Source organism: Rhamphochromis sp. 'chilingali' (genome assembly GCF_963969265.1).
Source record: "Rhamphochromis sp. 'chilingali' genome assembly, chromosome: 13".
NCBI lineage: Eukaryota > Metazoa > Chordata > Actinopteri > Cichliformes > Cichlidae > Rhamphochromis > Rhamphochromis sp. 'chilingali'.
Window position 1 is genome coordinate 35,116,104 of NC_137940.1, and position 18,743 is coordinate 35,134,846.

At 40.2% G+C, this 18,743-nt stretch overlaps 4 protein-coding genes across 5 annotated transcripts; 2 read left to right on the forward strand and 2 right to left on the reverse strand.

The window, feature by feature from the left end:
• Window positions 1-569: 569 nt before the first annotated feature.
• On the reverse strand, window positions 570-6,429 carry zbtb33 (zinc finger and BTB domain containing 33). Of its 2 annotated transcripts, none has more exons than XM_080901778.1 (2): window positions 5,935-6,429; window positions 570-3,815 (listed from the first exon to the last, which is right to left on the reverse strand). In XM_080901778.1, the coding sequence occupies exons 1-2, from the start codon at window positions 6,245-6,247 to the stop codon at window positions 1,963-1,965; spliced, it is 2,166 nt and encodes a 721-aa protein (XP_080757904.1). In that variant the 5' UTR covers window positions 6,248-6,429; the 3' UTR covers window positions 570-1,962. The 2 variants fall into 2 exon arrangements, with proteins under 2 accessions (XP_080757904.1, XP_080757905.1); XM_080901779.1 differs by lacking the exon at window positions 5,935-6,429 and adding an exon at window positions 5,570-5,839.
• A 919-nt stretch (window positions 6,430-7,348) lies between these two features.
• Window positions 7,349-10,695, forward strand: nkap (NFKB activating protein). Its single transcript, XM_080901780.1, has 8 exons — window positions 7,349-7,990; window positions 8,264-8,344; window positions 8,701-8,765; window positions 8,853-8,948; window positions 9,036-9,078; window positions 9,164-9,361; window positions 9,821-9,970; window positions 10,288-10,695. Exons 1-8 carry the CDS (start codon window positions 7,527-7,529, stop codon window positions 10,460-10,462), a joined length of 1,272 nt encoding a protein of 423 aa, XP_080757906.1. The 5' UTR covers window positions 7,349-7,526; the 3' UTR covers window positions 10,463-10,695.
• A 1,922-nt stretch (window positions 10,696-12,617) lies between these two features.
• On the reverse strand, window positions 12,618-13,763 carry ndufa1 (NADH:ubiquinone oxidoreductase subunit A1). The gene is made up of 3 exons (XM_080901458.1): window positions 13,512-13,763; window positions 13,340-13,429; window positions 12,618-12,702 (listed from the first exon to the last, which is right to left on the reverse strand). Exons 1-3 carry the CDS (start codon window positions 13,611-13,613, stop codon window positions 12,682-12,684), a joined length of 213 nt encoding a protein of 70 aa, XP_080757584.1. The 5' UTR covers window positions 13,614-13,763; the 3' UTR covers window positions 12,618-12,681.
• Window positions 13,764-14,341: 578 nt separating this feature from the next.
• On the forward strand, window positions 14,342-18,729 carry upf3b (UPF3B regulator of nonsense mediated mRNA decay). Its single transcript, XM_080900477.1, has 10 exons — window positions 14,342-14,728; window positions 14,924-15,030; window positions 15,117-15,223; window positions 15,434-15,532; window positions 15,712-15,822; window positions 15,905-15,948; window positions 16,024-16,212; window positions 16,299-16,456; window positions 16,928-17,243; window positions 17,321-18,729. The coding sequence occupies exons 1-10, from the start codon at window positions 14,618-14,620 to the stop codon at window positions 17,456-17,458; spliced, it is 1,380 nt and encodes a 459-aa protein (XP_080756603.1). The 5' UTR covers window positions 14,342-14,617; the 3' UTR covers window positions 17,459-18,729.
• Window positions 18,730-18,743: the final 14 nt, after the last annotated feature.

Sequence of the window (18,743 nt, forward strand, 5' to 3'; positions counted from 1 at the left end):
TAAAGAAGAAAAGGGTAAAATTCCTCCACGATGTGAGAGACTGATAAAGTCATACAGAAAGCGAAAACAAGTTATTGCTGTTAGAGATGGTTCTACGGGCTAATGAAACATGGGGTTTACTTTCTCAAGCAAAACCTTCATGGTTTAAAAAAAAAAAGAAAAAAAAAAAAGACTGTGGTAAATTTAAATGTTCCCCACTGGTTTTGTTGGAATAAAAATGCTAAATCACACCCCAGAAAACATTTTTACAGGTGAACCAAAAGAAAATAAACCTTTATAACAAGATTTAAAGCCAAAGTCCTCACACAGCTGAGCTGCTAACCTTTCAGTACAAAAACAACAAGTAAATACACTCCCTTTTGAGCAAAACTACAGGATTTATCCATAAAACACTGTAGAATACATGCTACAAACTAGAAATGTGCAGTAGCACAAACAAGAAATAAACAGGCGCTGTTCTGTTTCTATACTGGCAGTGTGACCAATTTAAACTATGAGAAATGTTAACCTGCTGTCAAGAGCCCAAACTGGAGTGTAGCAAGCACAAAAACACACCACACATCACATACTGATGTTAATCTGTTTATTAAAAAGAAACCCTGCACGATGACATGACAAAGTACAGTTTCCCCTGTTAGTACTACTTGTACTAACCAATCACTACCCTCTGACACAGTGAAAAACAGAGCGGAAAAGTTATAACAAAGAGTTTTCTGCCTGAATGCTAAGTGCTACAGCTATTGACTGTAATAAAGCTCAGTTTATTTCCATCCTATCGTCACACGTGTAGGAGAAATCTCCAGCCTTCTATATGTAGCTGGGCAGATTTTGCAATTTTAAATAAAGGGAAGTGACAAAGTAACAGAAATAAAAATAAACATAAACAATGTATTTAAAGGGGAACTATTAAGCTCATTTCCAGCTCCATGCTACAGTGGCTTTGCATGACTCGCGATACAAAATAATCCTTATTTATATACTCACATATCTTATACTGGGCCTTAGTCTGAAACAAGCTGATTAAGCTCCTCCTATATTAAGATTGGGGAGAGCCCCACTGGTGAGACACAGACCCACTGGACTGTGAACGATGAATGAATGAGATCCTTAGATTACATACCGACCCTGTTTAATACGAGCATCCCCTGCTGTAACCGTATATTTTCAAAAATCTTAACAGGTCCCCTTTAACAGACAGAAAGTTTCTTTTCCAGGCTGCTACAAAAATTAAATAACTGCATACCCAGGATGACAAAATACAAATATAATGAAATTCATAATCAACATTCTCTCGCACAGAATGAGATTTAAAAAAGAAACGGGAATGATCGGTCCTGAAAATTCATCATATCATGTGTAATGTAACCAAAACTGGCTGCACATACACACAATAAGGCTTCATACATCACTTTAAATAGGTAACCCCATTTCCATTTCATTAAACAGGCCTCCGTTTAATGTCATTTCACGATTAAGGGAATGTAGCCTGTTGAAAAAATAAAACTGAAAAACAAAACAGCCGTTTCATTTGTGCTTCAGCTCATTTAGCTGAAATATTCTGGGCAATAAAGATACAGAGCACAGGTTTGAGCCAAGAAGAGCAATTTCTTTTTTTTTTTTTGCCTTTTCATTCATAAAAACTCTTCATTTCTATCATGTTTGAACCGCGTCCATTTCTGTGCTCACCTAATGTAAAAGATCATGGCCATTTTAAAAAAGCAGAGGAACATGAGAGGTACGGTCCCATTACATCATTCACCATATAACTGAGCGCCACCAGCAAACTAGTACCTGTGTTATCACTACAGTATTAGTCCACTCATTTCAACTGACAGACTAATGAGACCGCACTGTACAGCTGAAACTATTGAGAATTGCGCAAAAATATTGTTGATGTGGAACCGAGGAGAAAGAGGGGCACCTAAAAGGCACATATAATAAAAGGAGTGGTGTCAGCTGTGCTTAGTAGTACTCTGCTGGACCCTGTGGAGGCGTGTTCATAGCTGTCTCCGGTTGTGCACGGCTGTTAGGCGCCATGTGAGCGTCGGGCTCAACGAAAATGTCGTCCCAGTTCAACATCCTGCTTTGGGTGGACGAGTGCATTGCTTCGCCGACTGAGGTTATGTGATGCACGCTGCCGTCCTCCGATATTACTGGGACCCCTGGCCCATCTGTAGTCCACGAGTACGACTTCATCTGCACTGTTTTACACGGAAGCAGGCGGTACAAGTTGTTGCCGCCGTCGTCTTTCTCCTTCCTCCCGCAAGGATCCTGATTGTGAACTTGCTTGCAGTGAGCGGAGAGTAACTGGTAGTTTATAAACATTTCATTGCACAACAAGCACTGGTACCTCCTCTCTCCTGTGTGGTGGATTTCATGTTTAGTTCTGTACTCGGCCAGGGCAAACACCTTGTTGCAATAACGACACGGGTACTTCTTTTCCCACGAATGGGTGTTGAAGTGACGGCGCAGACTTGGCAAACACACGTAGGGCCGCTTACAGACAATGCACACGTAGAAAGTCTTTCCATCCATGATGAGCTCGTAGTGGTCCTCGAGCTCCGTTTTGGTCCTCTTCTTGTTTGGTCCTGCCTTGGGTGACACGGGTGTTTTTTCGAAGGGTTTCAATGGTGTCGCCATAAAAGCTCTCTTCCCTTTATTGGCTTTGGAGCCTCCTTCGCCTGGATCTTCTTTCACCGGGACAATGTCATACGTATTTTCTCCAATATTGGCATACACCTTGCAGCCTGACGAAATAGAGTCGATTTCCGTGGCTGTGCTGAGCGTCACTGTCTTTTTACCCGTTATAGCAGATTTGGGAACATTTGTTTGAAGTGTCGAACTTTCCGATAAATCAGAGAGTCTTATTTTGAAGTCCCCCTGCTGAGATGAAGTAGACACTTGCTTCTTGTGGACTCCCATTATGTCGCTGTTTTCAGGGGGCTGAGAGGCACTCGATGGCTCTGGGGTCAAACTGCTTGTTCTGGCTGGTGTTGTGGGAGCACTTCCTGAGTAAACTCTGGCAGGGGAAGACGAGTTGTTGGAGCTGCTGTCCGGGCTCTGTAGAGGGCTGCTGTCTATTAAAATTGGTTTAGGACAGCTGATGCTGGGAGGATTTGAAGCAGATGGTTTCGAGGGAGTGGTAGCTTTGTCTTTGCATTCTGAAACTGCATGATTTGATTCTACATTTTGGCTTGACGGGACATTTTCTGAATCCATTTTCTCCAAATCAATGACTTCACCACAGCCGACCACTTTGTTCTGACTATCTGTTTTCGAGACAAACAGAACGTCGCTGTCCGAGTCCTCCTCGTTATCCGCAGGCTTGTTTACCTGATTGAACTCCTCCGCAGATATTGAGAAGGACTCTGTGATGATCGGCATCATCTCTGTAGATGAGTCACTTTTGCTTTCTGCCTCCTTAGACAAACCAGGAAGGCCCTTAACTTGTGATAATGGTGAACCCAAGTTTGCAATGAACTTTACTCCCAGTATCTGCCCGGCATTGATGAGCTCTTCGAGCATGTCAGAGCGGACTCTGACAATCTTAGAGCTGTAAATATAGTTGAGAATCTGCTCAAAGATCTCAGGCCTGATGAAGCTTAGTTCAATCACTTGCCCAGCCACGGTAAACAGCTGGTGGAAATACGTACTTGAGGCAGACAGGATAGTTTTGTGAGCTCTGAACTTCCTGTCCTGTATAATGATGGTGATATCGCAAAATAATCCGTGGCTCCGCTGCTCATTCATGTTCTTCAGCACAGCTGCTGAGTACTGTGTGTCGGTCGCAGATATCAGCTTCAGACTCGGCATGTCTACAGAGAAAAAGCAAATCATAATCAAACCTGTGAATGCACAACAACGTGAAGCAAGTAACATTTATTCATATCCAAAGCATTTTTCATAGAGTCAACAATCACTAAGTACTAAATAAAAGGAAATGCACAAAAAAGTTTTTATTTAAAGAAATAGAACTACAATTAAAAAATAAAAGTTAAGTGGCATTAAAAAAAATGAAACTAAGATAAACAAAGTACAGGTTCATTTTTAGATTTAAATTGAATATTCACATTTTGAGTAATTTTTAACTTAATAAGCAACTATATTTGGTCGGTTTTTATTTTATTTTCCTGGTTTCTTACCGTTTTCTTCCTAAATTTTGGGATAAATAAAGTTGATCTTATCATATTATTATATCATGTCTTAATTATAACGTGCCACCATGCAGAGCAATGTGAGTTACACAAGTTATGTCAACAGATAGTAAAAGAGCTGGCTCAAATTCAGTTTTGCCATTTCCTGCATTTCCAGTTCTAACAGGAACATCAAAACAACCCAGAACAATACATGAGGAGGTTCAGCCTGAATCATGGCTCATGTTTTGGTATAGCTAGAGTCATGGTGGTCTAGGAGCTATAGGGCCCTTTTTTTTGGATAGAAACAGTTCACTCATTGGTCAGTCTGTTAACTCAGCATCTGCAGGCGACTGTTTCAACTAATAATAATAAAAATAATAATAAATTGTTTATTGCTTGATAAACTGAATAATGGAAAAAGGAGAGAAAGTGGTTCAATGGGACACTGTATAATATAAAAGAGTATAGTTGAAAAACTAATGTTTAAGCTAACACTTTACACTGCTACTACAATGTCTTCCAAATATTACAAACTAAAGGCATCTTGTTCTTTTTGCTGATTCCATTTGAGGTCACTATGACCCACTCTTACTGTATCCTTGCATCTTCCTGTACTACATTAATGAATCTTCTGTGGTCTTCCTCTTATCCTCCTGCCTGGCAGCTCCACATCCAGCAGTCTTTGTCCAGTATATCCACTAACCTTCCTATGCACAAGTCCCTCTGACATACTAATTTCTAATTATGGCAAAATCTTCCACTCTGCCACCTCCAGCTTGGCCTCCTATATTTTTGTTAGTGGATTTATTTATGCACATAAAAAAATATCTTAATATAGTTATTGGTATCCAGGGTGGGTTTTTTAGTTTAGCTATTATCGGTTTCAGTGTTACGTTTGTGTCTTTTTTACTCACTGTATTATAGGAGATATACATTTTGGCAGTTTAGATCATGTATTATAATTTCAGTCACAGGCAAGTGAACATCTTCTCCTTAGCAAAGACTAAACCTAAAGTGATCATCTGTATGTTTTTAGTTTAGTTTTTGTTAATTATAACCTTGGACAGCATAATTCCGTTTCTGTGCACACAATGTCAGACATGCTAATTACGTTAGCCTGGCAACAAAAACAAAACCGTCCCTTAGCTGGCGCTAGGTAAACGTTAATTTGCGGGACATTTTTAGCCTCTTGTGACACCAAGGCAGATTGAGGAACATATTAAAAAGACATTAAGGGGGTATTAATGCAACACTGAGAGCGCAATTATTATCTCTACTGAAGCTTTTAAGACATCTATTGCTAACAAAGGTAGCACCGTTTCCTCCTTAATGAATCGCGGCCCGCTGTTTAGCATACTATTAGCATGCCTCTAGTAGAATAGAGGCCAAATCGAAATCCTCTCTAACAGCAGCGTTAAATTGATGAGGTTTACCTGCAAACCTTGATGATTTTGTCAGGAGTGAGCAGGGTGGCAGCCGGCGGATATGTTAATGAACGACAAACAATGGCTAACAACAACAGAGAGCCTCACTTTTCATTCTCAGCCACCAGGAGTCGCAGTCGTAAGCGATTATAAGCATTCAAATGCAAACTATGTGGCTTTAAAGTACATTTAAAAACATCGTCCTAGCTTCATATAAATACAAATAAAGCTCAGTTCTGAGGTTATTTCAACTGGAAACTGTTTACTTTTTGCACGCCGGTTAGCAGCGCGATAACTGCCGGTTCACAAGTCTCGCCTTCAAAATAAAAGCTCACAACGGTCACGGGTGAATAAACGGTCAATTGAATAAGTACCTGCAGAATAGCGTTTGAATTCATCCTCTCTTTTTAGGCTGGAAGCCGGCGGTGAAAGGCCGTTGAACTCTCTCTGAAGTTGATCGTACATCATCTTCCTCTTCTGGCCCTGGTATGGGTTATACTTTTCCGCGTGTTTTGCGTCGTAGTGCCTCTTCATATTGAACTCCTTGAATAAAACCTTCTGCTTGCAGATCAGACATGTAGCAGTGGTTTCCAGTTCCGTGAAAAAGTACTCCTTTGCGCATTTCTCCTCCACGGGCTTGCTCACGGGTTCCGGTTTTCTTTTAACTTGAACTATAGAGAGCGACATCTCGACGTGCCGAGCTGCTCTGTTTCTTTGCTGCTAAAAAGACTCAAATTTAGTGAACACGCAGTCCAGTTTCCAGAGATGTTGAGTTGAGCAGTAGGAGACACGACCGTGTGTTGGTCGGTTAAACCCCGGTAGTTCCGGTGGCGCGTGAGCGCGTTGCGAAAAACCGGAAGTTGGGTTTTTCACAGTTTTTCACAGCCACAAAACTCTCGGACTACCCCGCGTCCCACCCCCCGCCCGACCTTGTAAATGCAAAATAAAATAAATCAATATTTTTTTTTGACCTGATATAAAATTAATGATTTTTTGTTTATTCATCCCATGTTTACCTGTGAAAAATAGGCTAACTAAAACAGAATTATTACTGAATTTTAAAAAAAAATGTACAAAGAAAAATTTTCAAACATTTTGGAAATTTCTATTTTTATTCTTTGGTTAAATGTTTAAATTGTAATGCCTACTCTAAAATGATTAAATCTGCCCCTGACAAATCTCCCCTCATATTAGTGATTAATTAATCTAAAGCTAAAACAGAAAGTAATAAAAAGTAAACTCCAGCTTAACATTTGGAAAAAAATAAAAAAGATATCAAAACCACCTAAGAAATTATATATTTTTTATAGTTGTTACTGTTGCTATGAATTTAGAATAAAAAAAATTAAGAACAGCCTATTTTTTTTCTTTACATAGTGATTATATTATACACTTCAGTATAATTCATACCGTATTTCGTTTTTCACAATACATATTTATCAAGAGTACACAGTATACACAAATTAAATTAGTTATGCTTTCCTTCTCAGTTTTGTCATCTGAAAATACTGACATGCACATAAACTGTCTACAAGTATACATGCAGGCATTGTTAGCAAATATTTCCCTATAAAACTATTCAAAAAAAATTAAAGAAAGTATAAGCCAAAGAAACATAGATAAATATCCTAAATTAATCTGACTGGTTTTACTGGGACTTATTCCATACATATTGCTAGTAATTATGCAAGTTTTGAGGATTTTTTCTTTTTTACATTATTTTAATGCAAGAAAATTGTGTTATATCAATATGTTGGGAACTGTTCTCTATGACATCTGACGTCGGATTCTTTTTTGGGACGGACCAACCAGTACTTCCTGTTATTAAACGCTCTCTGCGTAGGGAGAAGAAGATAAACTGTGTGCGACATCTTTTAAATCTCCTCTTAGATACGGATTACTTAGATACTAATTACTTAATTACTTTTTACCCCGTCCTGTAGTGAGTCTCTCACGGTCAGAGGGCATGCCTCTGTCGGATCGATCGAGTTCTGACGGCGGCGGGGAGCCACGCAGTCCTCGGGCCCGTAGACCTCGGACCCGCTCCCGCAGTCGCCATCGCAGCGGCAGTCGCCATCGCAGCGACAGCCGCGACCGTAGCTTGTCTCCGGACAGCTTCGGACCCAAACTTCCTAAGCCACGCAACCGTGAGAGGGAGCGAGAGGAACGGGAGCGTCGATTCAAAGAGGCCAGAAACATTAGACGGATCCGCATAGGAAGTCCTCATCGTAGCCGCTCCAGGTCCAGATCCAGATCAAGATCAAGGTCCCGATCCAGAGAGCGCCATAACAACAACAACAACAGCAGCCACAACCACAGCAACCACTGGTCCGAGCCTCCGGGAAAACACGGCGGCCTCAAAGATGATTATTACTACGAGCAGCAGAGGGACGACGCTCAGCGGCAGAGACAAGAGGCTTTTATCGCCAGGTATGAAAAGTCTAACATCACTGTGAAAAGCTATCAAAGCCTGAACCCTGCAATTCCCATAATACAAATCAGTCCTCAGGTACACGAGCCTATTGGTGCATTTTATGACGTGCCACCACTTCAGATGAACAGTCCTCTGGAGGTGGAGGGCTCGTCAATGCATCTGTTACCAAAAACCAAACGGATGGAAGCCGTCCTCTTTTGATTTGCTGCTAATCTAAGTGTAGTTTGACATTTCAGTTAAAAACACGTTTTTGCAAACTTGTGTTTTAGGCGCCTGCAGGAGAGGGAGAGGATCGGTGAGCTGGGTTGTCCTGAAGTTTGGGGATATTCACCCAGAGTGAAAGAGCCAGAGTAAGTGAGGAACATACTGTTAATTTTGTGTTGGGTTTGTGGAGACACATGTCTTTAAAACTGCATTTATTTGTAAAAGATTTTTTTTAATTAAAACTGTCTTAAATTCTGTGTGTCTTGGTCTTAGATGTTTTTAGTCTCATCACCGTAAGAGTTTCTGTTTCGCAATGACTTTGTTTTAACCAATTTTTCCACCTTTTAAATCTTACTTTTCCTGTTAAATTTTATTTAAGCAGTTATTTAAAAGGTCTTGATGTGTCATACCTGTTGGCGCCCTGGCAGAGACATCAGGCGTTGTTCTGTCTTATTTTCAGGTATCAAAAATTCTTTTCTGTATTTTTTTTCACCTCCATCAGCTCCGATGAGTTCACACCAGTTGAAGAAGACGAGAAAAACAGCAGTTCAGAATCAAGCACAGAAGGTACACAGAGTGTGGACACACATAAATTACAGCAATCCAACATTTTCTGTGAATTTATAACAAACCCATTCTGTCTGTTATTATCAGAAGAGAAGAAGAAGAAAAAGAAAAAGAAGAAGAAGTCCAAGAAGAGAAAGAACAAAAAGCACTCAGAGGACAGTGAGCTTGAATCAGATTCGGATGGTAAGATGAACGAAAAGCACCCTTTTTTTGTTTTGTTTTTTCTCTAATCAGATTCATCAGTTTAACTGTCTTGTTTTTGTGTTTCAGAGGAAGAAATAAAGAAGAAGAAAAAGAAAAAGAAGAGCAAAAAGTAAGTTCTGATACGAAGCTGTGCATCAGCTCTGTTGACGTGGTAACAGCCCATTTGACTAACCAAGCATCCTGTTTCCCGTCAGGTCTAAGAAGTCCAAGAAGAAGAAGGCGAAGAAAAGCCGGAAGGAGTCCAGCAGCGACTCCAGCAGCGAGGCCTCAGAGGACGAAGAGGAGGAAGATCCCAATGGGGTGATGTGGGTGGAGAAAACCTCCATGGATGAGCATGTGGTCGGCCCCGAAGCTCCTCTCACTCACATGTCTCAGAACGATCGACCTTTGGAGTGAGTCACTGTTCGGGGTTAATTCCTGCATTAACAAACTTAAAGAGAAAAGCATCTAACCCTAATGTAGTTTGTGTTGAATTCCCAAACACAACTGCTGTTTACAGTGGAGTGTACCTGTACAGCACAGTACAGAAAACTGATTAAATGTCTGAAAACAGAAAAAATAACAGAGGTTACGTATTTTCAAACTTGCTTGCTAAACGGTGAGCTTGAAGACTGGGATTTTTTTTTAAAAAGTGATAGTAGAGTTGACTTTATTGAAGATTGCTGATAATTGATTGGGTCTTTCAGTTTTATTTAGGCTATAAAAAAAATAGAAATCACCGTGATTCAGTTTATCAGATGTGACAAAATAAGACAGACTCTGTTAAACATTTCCACCACACAACTTGTCTAAATCATTTGGCAGAATTTTTGATAAAAGCTTCTTTTTCTTTTTTTTCCTCCTTCCTCCAGTTTCGGTCACGCCCTGTTGCCAGGTGAAGGTGCTGCCATGGCAGAGTACGTGAAAGCTGGCAAACGTATCCCAAGAAGAGGAGAGATCGGTCTCACCAGCGATGAGATCGCAAACTTCGAGAAGTCTGGTTACGTCATGAGTGGCAGCAGGTACGTAATGTTTAGAAAATGGAAATTTTTCATGAAAAATTAGGTCAGCTGACTGCCTGAATATACTGAACGATCAGGTTTTTCTATCAACAGATATTCCACGATCTGCATTACATCTTATCTTTTACAGAAACATACTTGTTTTTCCCCGAGGGGAAAAAGAGCTGATTGCTTTAAATGTTGTTTAATTTCTTTACTAATCTCTGCACATTGTAACATTTGCTTTAGCTTGTGCTCTAGGCTGGGTTGAGTTGAGCAGATCCAGAAGCGTGTTCAGCTTTTCTTCCTGTAATACTGACAAATTTTTCGCCCCGCAGACATCGTCGTATGGAGGCCGTGCGTCTGAGAAAGGAAAACCAGATCTACAGCGCAGACGAAAAGCGAGCCCTGGCATCGTTCAACCAGGAGGAGAGGAGAAAGAGAGAGAGCAAGATCCTGTCGAGCTTCAGGGAGATGGTGTACAGGAAAACCAAAGGCAAGGAGGAGAAGTGAACGACCAGTTTGTCTCCTGTTATTGGAACCTTTACTCTTTGTTTGGTGACCTGAGGTGTAAAGCTTTTTTTTTCCTCTCAGTTTGAACTGAGTGTACAGTGCAGAAGTGTTTTAACTGTAAAAATTGTGTCTGAGAAGTTTTCAGTTGTATTCTCCTTCCCTTTTCTATCCATCTCTTGTAAATCTTTTCAAATGCTCCCAACAAGAATGTTAAATAAATTTTCACTATCATATCTTGTTGCCATTTTAATATTTCTTTCTGTTTTTGCCGGGAGTTCTACTATAAGTGATAAATGCATCAAGAGTAGAAAACAATTTAGGAAAAAAAGAGCAGTTTGTAGTATTATTGTTTTTTAAAGTGCAGGAGGTCCTCAGACTGAGTGAACCACTTAAATAAGGCCTTTTTCTTTTAAAACTAAGTAACTGATCTTTTTTTTTTGTGAAGAGTTAATTGTAGCATATTTAAGAAAGCTTGGCAACAATGTTACCTTCAAACTCTGAATATTTAAAATAAACATTTGCCAGTATTTTTGAGCAAATATCTGAGCAAATAGCTTCTTAAGAACAGAAAGGAACCACGTGAAAATTTCAGTACTTAAAAAAAAAAGTTTGAGCTGTGTTGTAAAGTACAGCCAAATCAATTTTACAGCCACTCCAAGACCACAGTCTAAAGCAAAAGTCTGCTTCTTTGTTCCAAGCATTTTCTTTTTCATTTCAAAATATGTATCAGATATATACTGCCGGGCCAAAAAAAAAAATCACTTAAACGTTTAAACGTTTGATGAAATCAAATCAAAGAAAAACAACAGTAGAACTCAGGGCTATGTTTAATAGCATTTCCACACGCACAATGCGAAGAGAACTCAAGGGATTGGGACTGAACAGCTGTGTAGCCATAAGAAAGCCACTAGTCAGGCAAACTGGAAAAAAGGGTTTCAATTTGCGAGGGAGCATAAAGATTGGACTCTGGAGCAAAGGAAGAAGGTCACATGGTCTGATGAGTCCAGATTTATCCTGTTCCAGAGTGATGGGTGCGTCAGGGTGAGAAGAGAGGCAGATGAAGTGATGCACCCATCATGCCTAGTGCCTACTGTACAAGCCTGTGGGGGCAGTGTTTGGTCTGGGGTTGCTTCGGTTGGTCTTGGAGTATGTTCTCCAAGAATGAGGTCAGCTGACTACCTGACTATACTGAATGACCAGGATATTCCATCAATGGTTTTTTTCTTCCCTGATGGCACGGGGATATTCCAAGATGACAATGCCGGGATTCATCTGGCTTGAATTGTGAATTAGTGGTTCTGGGAGCATGAGACATCATTTTCACACATGGATTGGCCACTCCAAACCTTAACCTCCTTGAGAATCTTTGGGATGTGCTGGAGAAGGGTTAGCGCAGCAGTCACAATCTACCATCATCAATGCAAGTTCTTGGTGAAAAATGAATGCAAAACTGGATGGAAATAAATCTTGTGACATTGCAGAAGCTTATCAAAACAATGCCACAGCGAATGCAATTGTTTCAGCTTCTTTAACGTCATTATAGTACATCAGTGGTCAATGTACATTTACTTCATCTGTTTTTTAAAACCTTTATTTATTTACGAGTTGGAAGTCTTGTGACTTCTAAGATGTTTTTCACTTGTGCAATTTCTAAAAATTGCTAATACAGAATTATTGTATTTTTTTTCTTACAGGGGATTTTTTTCCCACAGCGTTTCATTATTGCTTGTTTATATGAACATTTTTGTAAGCACAAGGAGGACAGTAATAGAAGTTTTTTTTAAAAACATATTTGTAAAAAACTGAAAGACATAATTGAACTGTATTGAAAAAAATGTATGGATTAAGATCACGTCTTTTTGTTTTGTTTAACAGTTATTTGTTGAAGCCACTCAGAACAATAAAGTTAGTTACAGTTAATGTGATGCTGCAGGAATTGTATTACAGCTAAATGATAACAGCAGGTACTGTTATACATCTCAAGTCCAGTAAACCTGTCAACATTTAAGCAGATATAAAAAAATAAATAAATAATAGTAACTGCACTCCTTCTGTTACTGGTAGAAATCAATATAAGAAGCCTCACAAGATTCCCAGTGTGTGGAAGAGTTTAATCACCCATCTTAAAAGACTGAAAAACACAAACAACTGAATGTTAAATATAATCTTTTAATGTACAACAAAGAACTTTCTTCTCCCGGGTCTCTCCAGGTTCCTCGTCAGTGGATGTTCTCAAGTCCCTGGTGAGAAAAAGAGAAACAAATAAGGATTAAACGTAGTTATACATGAGCAGCCATTGTGTTCATTTAAGCTAATAACTCATTTTGTGGACTTTTTAAGTCTCCTTTTATGCTCTACACATGACTAACACCCCCATCGCTGCCTGTAAATCCTCAGTATTTTACAAAGTTGATGGATTTTGGTGATACCTGATGACCGAGAACAAAGAAGACCACCGTGTGGTACTATATGAGGCTATAGTATGGCATCTGGTTATTTAGCAGAGAGCATATGGGATGATCAGTTTGCATAATTATATAGTTTAGGTTAAAGTATCATTATAGGAGACAATTGGATAAAAATTATTTCTGTGATGAAGTTATAGCCATTTGAAAACGCACCTATGTATAGATGCACCCCAGATCCTGCAAATGTGCTACCAAGAGTGCCTCCATGAAACGACTAACTGAAACAAACCTAGGGTTTTGAAAGTGCACCGTATTTGCACATACTGTTTTTTATGAAACTGTGCACACTACTGTCGGGTAGTTTAAGCGATTTTTATATTTATATGCAGTTGTAGTCTCAGGGGAAGGCTGTAAGTTGCACACTTTGCTATTCATTAGCATTACTTATTATGGGCAGAGGGAAGCTAACCTTGGAGTCAAAGTAGCGTCCGGTTCCTGACACTCGCTTGTCTCTGTCCATGAGATACCACTGCCACGGAACCCGAGCAATCCTTTTCTCCTGCGGGGGAAAAACACACTCTTTATAATCCAGCAGTCTGGTACACAACACGAGAACCTGCTGGCAGCGCCTGCGTCCTCACCTTTCCTCCGTTAGTGAACTTGTGGATCTGCGCGGTGGCGACACCGGGGATGATCAGACACACGGTCATGATGCCGAGTCCGGGCAGAATTTCATACCACATGATTACAGCGTCTAACTGTCAGGGGACAAAGAGCAACTTCGAGGACAACAAAGTTGCCCCAAACCTACCTAACGCTGTTTATTTATCCCAGAAAGTAGCAAAATGTCGACCGTCAGCACGACCTACGTTCCTCTTCCAGGACAAGACAATAACTTCCTGTTGAAGAATTTCAAGATAAAATACTTCAATTCAACAATTCATTTTGATCGTAAATTTAAATCGATGATTACTTGATTAAATTATCCTTTTACTGTCAAAAGACGAAACCGATCGGACATGGATATGTTGGGAGGAAAAATAGTGGTAAAAATTCTATAATAATTCAAATTATATGTTAATTGTTTTTTATGGACACTTGTCATTGGAAAAAAAAACGTACAAATGTTTGTTTAGCTATTTATAGGTCAACGTTTCGCTATTTCTTTATTATCTCAAAAATTTTAGTTTAGAGTTAGTCTGTCTCCCCCCCGCCCCCCAAAAAAATCGACTTAAAAGCACGAAATTTTTAATTATGCACTCTTTTTAAAAAAATCCTGATTTATTTAATTTCCTTTCGTTCGTTTTTTTTTTTTTTTTTTTTTTGTCTAGAAATCCCCAAACACGACGTTGTTAAAACAAACAAACAAAAAACCCACGAACTCAACCGTGTGAGCTTTTAAATTGAAGTGTATCTGAAAGGCGGAAGCTCTTTTTGGCTCATGCTAGCATTATTTCTTTCTAACATCATTAACTAACCTTTCCGAATAATTCCTTTCAGGGACAAACTAATTAAGAATGTAAATAAAACAACACAAAATATATTTTAGTTATTAAATTAATTGCCTAGGCACAATTGAGTTCATGTGCAGCGCCCCACTCCGGCGCTGATACTGAAGCGCAGCGCTAACCGTCAGTGAGGAAGTTCTAGTTACTTCGTTCACTAGCAGAGGCTAACTCGCTGAAAGGTAAACAAGTCAGCTGAATGAGATGAAACCCAAGTCCCGGATTAAGTAAAGTTTGCCGCAATGAAGGAAGACAAAGAAAACAATCGACCGAAGGAGAAAAGGGTGGAGATAAAGTGTGAAGATGGAGAAAAGACGGAGAAGTCCAAGGAAAAGAAGGAGGCCATGACAAAGGTAAAACTTGCTAGCTGCGTTAGCTCATGTTGCTATAAACCGCCAGGTTGATAAAATTGCAATATTTTTATGTTGTAGTGTTTTATCATCTTTCACGTGTATAATGATACAGTGCGCGTGAACTTAAGAAATCTGTTTATCAGCCCCAACTTTGTTCTCCGGACAATAACTTCACCTATGATTAAAAAAAAATAGATTGTGATCAGACGACTACCACCAAGTCTCACCAAAGAGGAGCTGGAGGAGCAACTGCAACCGCTCCCAGAGGTGGACTATTTGGAGTTCTTCTCTAACGACACGAGGTGAGTTTATCTGTAAAGATTCCCTCACTGTTAACAAAAGATAAATATACTCGTATATGTGTGACACATGTGTTTTCCTCTTTCAGCCTTTACCCTCACCTCTTTGCAAGGGCTTATATCAACTTCAGAAACCAAGAGGATATAGTCCTCTTCAGAGATCGCTTTGATGGATATGTATTCATCGACAGCAGAGGTAACAACACCCAGCACGCCCATGCGGGCGGTTTATCCTTCAAGCTCGGGTCCTCTACCAGAGGCCTGGGAGCTTATATATATATATATATATATATATATATATATATATATATATATATATATATGGAAGAAGTTACTAAACTGATTTAAAGATTTCCATAGGAAGGACCCGAAGTTTCATCTTTTTCCACATGATGTTTACGAACAGGTCAGGAGTATCCTGCCATTGTGGAGTTTTCACCTTTTCAAAAAACTGCCAAGAAAAGAAGTAAAAAAAAGGATGCAAAGTGTGGAACAATTGTCGAAGGTAAATATATTCACCCCTTGATAAATACAATTCATCTACTGTAAAACAGCATGTCAGAAAATAAGGAAAAGCATTATAGGTCCACTTTAAGTGCAATTTAGGAACACATATAAAGATACAGAAAAAGTAGTCTTGCTATAATCATTAATGTGTTTATTTGTGTTTCATTTGACTTTAAGATCCAGATTACAAAAGGTTCCTTGAATATTACAACGGGGACGACGAGAAGCTAACGTCTACACCTGAGATCCTGTTGGAGGAGATTGAGGCTAAATCAAAGGAACTCGTTGGTATGTTTCGCAGTCAAATACTGATAGTTTTCAAACAAACGCACTGCAGAATGAATAATTTTTATCATTTCCTTTGTTCAAGCTAAAAAAACAACTCCTCTGCTGGACTTCCTGAAGAATAAACAGGTAAATAAGTTCAGGTCGAGATGTGTATACATTGCTGAAGGCTGGCCTCACACATTTTGTTTTAATGTTCTTCAGAGACTCAGGGAGGAGAAGAAAGAAGAGCGAAGGAGGAGGGAACTCGAGCGCAAACGTCTGCGCGATGAGGAGCGTCGTAAGTGGAGGGAGGAGGAGAGGAGGAAACGCAAAGAGGCAGAGAAGATGAAGAAGCTCGAGAAACCGCTGGAGAAGGACAAAGACCAAGCTAAAGACGAGCCAAAGATAAAGGTGTGTGTGTGCAGTAGTTGAAAGAATAAGCTCAAAACTGTGTCCAACCTTCAGTACTTGATGCGTGTTTACTTTTTCTGTTGTAGCTCCTGAAGAAGCCAGAGAGAGGAGATGAAGGCAACCCGGAGAAGCCAAAAGAGAAGTCAAAGAAGCCAGAGAAGCCAAATAAAGAGGACAGATCTTTGGGAGGTTCTGATCATAAGAGACGTCAGAACATCGAGCACAAGGAGGATCGAGGAAGGAAGTTAGTTCATCACTCTTCTTTTAATTGTACAAATACATTAACCTTCAACCCTCAAGTGAACAAGCTATTTTAGGTTGACCCCATTATATTTAATACCGGAATGATGTTAATGCCAGAGGAGGTTTGAGCTCTGTGGGTATTGAGCCAACAAAACATTGTTGACACTCTACTAGCCTCAGCTCTCTCTGACTTCACCTGATCTCTCTTTGTGGTTGAGTTGATGTGGTTATTTAATACTTCCACTCTGCAATAGCACTGCTTACAGTTGATTGTGGAAAATGTAGGAGTTCCACAGGAAGACTGTTGTTGTTATGTGTGTTGGTTGTTTGTTTGTTTTTTTTAAATAAATGTTTGTAAAGGCAGACTACATGGATTGCTACTTGATTTTAATTAAGAGGTGGCTCAATACTTACTTTCATATAATGAAAATGGTCCCTTATAGGTTCAGTCAAGCTTGTGCTTTTCCCACAGAGGGGACGAAGATGGGCGGAAGGAGTTTAGGGAGCGTGACACGGATCGAGACAGAGACCGAGAGCGCGAGAAGGAGCGTCGGCAGAAAGAGAGGGAACGCTTCAAGCGACAGGATGAGGAACGTCGGAGAAGAAGGGAACATCAGGATGGAGATAACTCCTTCAAGAAGCGGGAGGAGGAGGTTAAAAAAGATAAACCCTTGGAGAAGAAGAAGGGTGAAAACATGCCAGACTCCCCACACACTGAGAAGCCAGAGAAGCCTGCTAAGGACAACAAGAAGGAGGACGGTGGGAAAAGAGAGCGGCTACGGAATAAGGTAACTGCCCGTAGGTCTTAAATCATCACACGATTTCATCCAGTTGTGTTTCTGAGCCTGTTCTTTGTCTGTATCAGGACCGGCCTGCTATTCAGCTGTACCAGCCAGGTGCAAGAAGCCGCAACCGTGCTGCAGGAGGAGGAGCTGAATCCAACTCCGCTGACAGAAAGCCAGATACCGAGGCTAGGAAAGTGGCTGAGAAAGAAGACGACTGAGCAGATTTCTACCTGCAGCATTTTTACGTTTGGCGAAGAGAGAGGAGACAGGCCTGTGGGGCTCAGAGCAGCAGAGTGGCATCTGGAGGCCACGTGCAGCACAGCATCAGGGTCTCCCAGTCTCAGAGGCAGAGGTGTGATTGTGGAGCCTGTTAGTGCCTAAATGTGACCCTGTTTAGTTTTGTTTGATCAAAGAGGTAAACTTTGGAAAGAGTTTGGCTGTAGGGCACATTAGTGAAGCCAAAGCTTTCTTGGACCACATAAACTCAAAGTGACCTTACTTCAGTAGCGTTTCTCTGATGGAAAATGTGTGGTAGGCGCTGAAAACTTTAGCTTTCAACTTGTCTTTCATCTAAAACTCACTCAAACTTTCCAATCAGTCAGTATTTCTACATTGCAGAGCTCTACAGCATAGTTTCTACACTCCTTAATGATTTTCCTTTTGTAGCATTGGCACTTTCAGTTTGAAGTGTACACATAAAAATGACACCTTTGGCTCAATCCCAGCGTCCATGCTCACAAACCTTTGAGTTGTGCTTGTGTTAAATGTGTGAGGGCTACACGTTTTAACTCCTCCATGCACACCATCCTTAAGCCCAGTTTCTCCAGCCTTTACCTTAGGGAACTATTCACAGTTCACAGGAAAAGCCAGCAAGTGAGAGGAGCAGCCACCCAAGAAGTCAACGCAATGCACTATATGCCTTATTACACTTTTTAAAAACGTATTATATTTCGACTAAATCAAGTAAATCCATTATATGACAGGTCGCTCTTGTCTCCTCTGTTAGATGGGAGCCTGGAACACAACAGATCAGACAGACCCTAGGCCACAATAATAGAAAACCTATTCTGGCTTTAAGGTTCCTGTTTATACCATTTTGATCCATGTTATACTCGCACACTCACATTACTGCTTTGAGGGTTTCATGTTTAGGGCATAGGGTTCGGCTTTACTCTGCTTGGATAGCCGTACAATTCATATATAACATGAACTGGCAGATATAATCTGCGCTTCTGTTATCTGGGATCAACTGTTTTCATTTCATTCAGTCAGTGACAAAGGAGAAACAGCCATTTTGACTAGACTGGCATGTAAAATTGGAGCTGACTCGACCAATCTGTGGCCTTTCCTCTTTTTCTAATCTCAAACTGTCCTTAAAACATTCATCTGCGATGCTCTAATCTGAATGCAGCATGGAAACATATCACTGCTGGTGATGCTAACATACTGTAGCCTCTTTTGACTACTAATAAAAGAGATCGTCACTAAAGTCTGAGTATCTTT

What these genes read in the sequence shown, in the direction of transcription:
- zbtb33 (XM_080901778.1), bottom strand. Translation starts at nt 6,247, where the DNA reads ATGTCGCTCTCTATAGTTCAAGTTAAAAGAAAACCGGAACCCGTGAGC. An exon ending in ATTCAAACGCTATTCTGCAG is followed by an intron (nt 3,816 to 5,934) that starts GTACTTATTCAA and finishes TTTTCTCTGTAG; the next exon opens with ACATGCCGAGTCTGAAGCTG.
- nkap (XM_080901780.1), top strand. Translation starts at nt 7,527, where the DNA reads ATGCCTCTGTCGGATCGATCGAGTTCTGACGGCGGCGGGGAGCCACGC. An exon ending in GCTTGAATCAGATTCGGATG is followed by an intron (nt 8,949 to 9,035) that starts GTAAGATGAACG and finishes TTTGTGTTTCAG; the next exon opens with AGGAAGAAATAAAGAAGAAG. An exon ending in TACGTCATGAGTGGCAGCAG is followed by an intron (nt 9,971 to 10,287) that starts GTACGTAATGTT and finishes TTCGCCCCGCAG; the next exon opens with ACATCGTCGTATGGAGGCCG.
- ndufa1 (XM_080901458.1), bottom strand. Translation starts at nt 13,613, where the DNA reads ATGTGGTATGAAATTCTGCCCGGACTCGGCATCATGACCGTGTGTCTG. An exon ending in AGTTCACTAACGGAGGAAAG is followed by an intron (nt 13,430 to 13,511) that starts GTGAGGACGCAG and finishes TTTCCCCCGCAG; the next exon opens with GAGAAAAGGATTGCTCGGGT. An exon ending in GACGCTACTTTGACTCCAAG is followed by an intron (nt 12,703 to 13,339) that starts GTTAGCTTCCCT and finishes TTTTCTCACCAG; the next exon opens with GGACTTGAGAACATCCACTG.
- upf3b (XM_080900477.1), top strand. Translation starts at nt 14,618, where the DNA reads ATGAAGGAAGACAAAGAAAACAATCGACCGAAGGAGAAAAGGGTGGAG. An exon ending in AGAAGGAGGCCATGACAAAG is followed by an intron (nt 14,729 to 14,923) that starts GTAAAACTTGCT and finishes AAAAAAAAATAG; the next exon opens with ATTGTGATCAGACGACTACC. An exon ending in AAGGAGGATCGAGGAAGGAA is followed by an intron (nt 16,457 to 16,927) that starts GTTAGTTCATCA and finishes CTTTTCCCACAG; the next exon opens with AGGGGACGAAGATGGGCGGA.